Source organism: Lucilia cuprina, chromosome 5, assembly GCF_022045245.1.
Source record: "Lucilia cuprina isolate Lc7/37 chromosome 5, ASM2204524v1, whole genome shotgun sequence".
Classification (NCBI taxonomy): domain Eukaryota; kingdom Metazoa; phylum Arthropoda; class Insecta; order Diptera; family Calliphoridae; genus Lucilia; species Lucilia cuprina.
Window position 1 is genome coordinate 14,996,710 of NC_060953.1, and position 1,010 is coordinate 14,997,719.

The window sequence follows — 1,010 nt, forward strand, 5'->3', positions numbered from 1 at the left end:
TCTAGTTCAGTTCTAGTTCAGTTCTAGTTCAGTTCTAGTTCAGTTCTAGTTCAGTTCTAGTTCAGTTCTAGTTCAGTTCTAGTTCAGTTCTAATTCAGTTCTAGATTACGTTTGGAATCATCTTTCTTTCTCTAGCCAACCTTATCCCAATAGTTGTGCTGATTTTAATGGATATTATTGTGCGAATAATAAATGCCGCATACATAATCGTCTTTATGGGTCAAATCCATTTTTAGTCTCATGTGATGATCTCAACGAAGGCGGTGGTTGGATTATCATGCAAAGGCGTATTAACGGTTCCGTAGATTTCTATCGCAATTGGTCTGATTATAAAAATGGTTTCGGTAACATTGATGGAGAATTTTTTATAGGACTAGATAAATTGCATGCTCTCACTACTACACTACAACCCATGGAATTATTCATACTACTAGAAGATTTTAACAATATTGTTAATTATGCCAAATATGATGAATTTTTAATTGGTAACGAAATGGAAAACTACAAATTGCTTAAAGTTGGCAAATATTCTGGCAATGCTGGAGATTCATTTAGTCAACATCAGGGATTTAATTTTTCCACAAAAGATCGGGACAATGATTTGGATACACATAATTGTGCTATAGCATTTAAAGGCGCGTGGTGGTATAGAAGTTGTTTATGGAGGTAAACTATTTTTTACTATACTTGTTAGTCTTTTTTAATAAATTTCTGTTTCAGCAATTTGAATGGAAAATATAGCAATATTCCCAAGCCAGATAAAGAAGGCGAAGGCGTTTGTTGGGGAGAATTCCACGGTTATGATTATTCTTTGAAACATGTTCAAATGATGATTAGACCTAAGAGAATGTAAATGCAAAGAAGAAAAATTAAAATTTTCACGAATCACTAAAAATATATATTACTAGCTAAATGTACCCGGCGTTGCTCGGGTTTTCTTCGATTCTTACAGATATTATATAGCTCTTGTTAGTTATGAGAGTAAAAATTAAAATGGTCATAAATTATTA

The 1,010-nt window shown here is 32.7% G+C and overlaps 2 protein-coding genes across 2 annotated transcripts in view; one reads left to right on the forward strand and one right to left on the reverse strand.

The window, feature by feature from the left end:
• The window catches only part of LOC124420082 (ryncolin-4-like), a 16,527-nt gene extending 15,579 nt beyond the window's left edge, over positions 1-948 (forward strand). Inside the window, exons 3-4 of the mRNA XM_046951830.1 lie at positions 136-666; positions 721-948. Coding sequence (XP_046807786.1) covers positions 136-666; positions 721-853 — 664 coding nt within the window. The 3' untranslated portion in view covers positions 854-948. The remainder of the gene's footprint in view (positions 1-135; positions 667-720) is intronic.
• The window catches only part of LOC124420081, a 131,544-nt gene that overhangs the window by 117,681 nt on the left and 12,853 nt on the right, over positions 1-1,010 (reverse strand). The window lies entirely within an intron of this gene.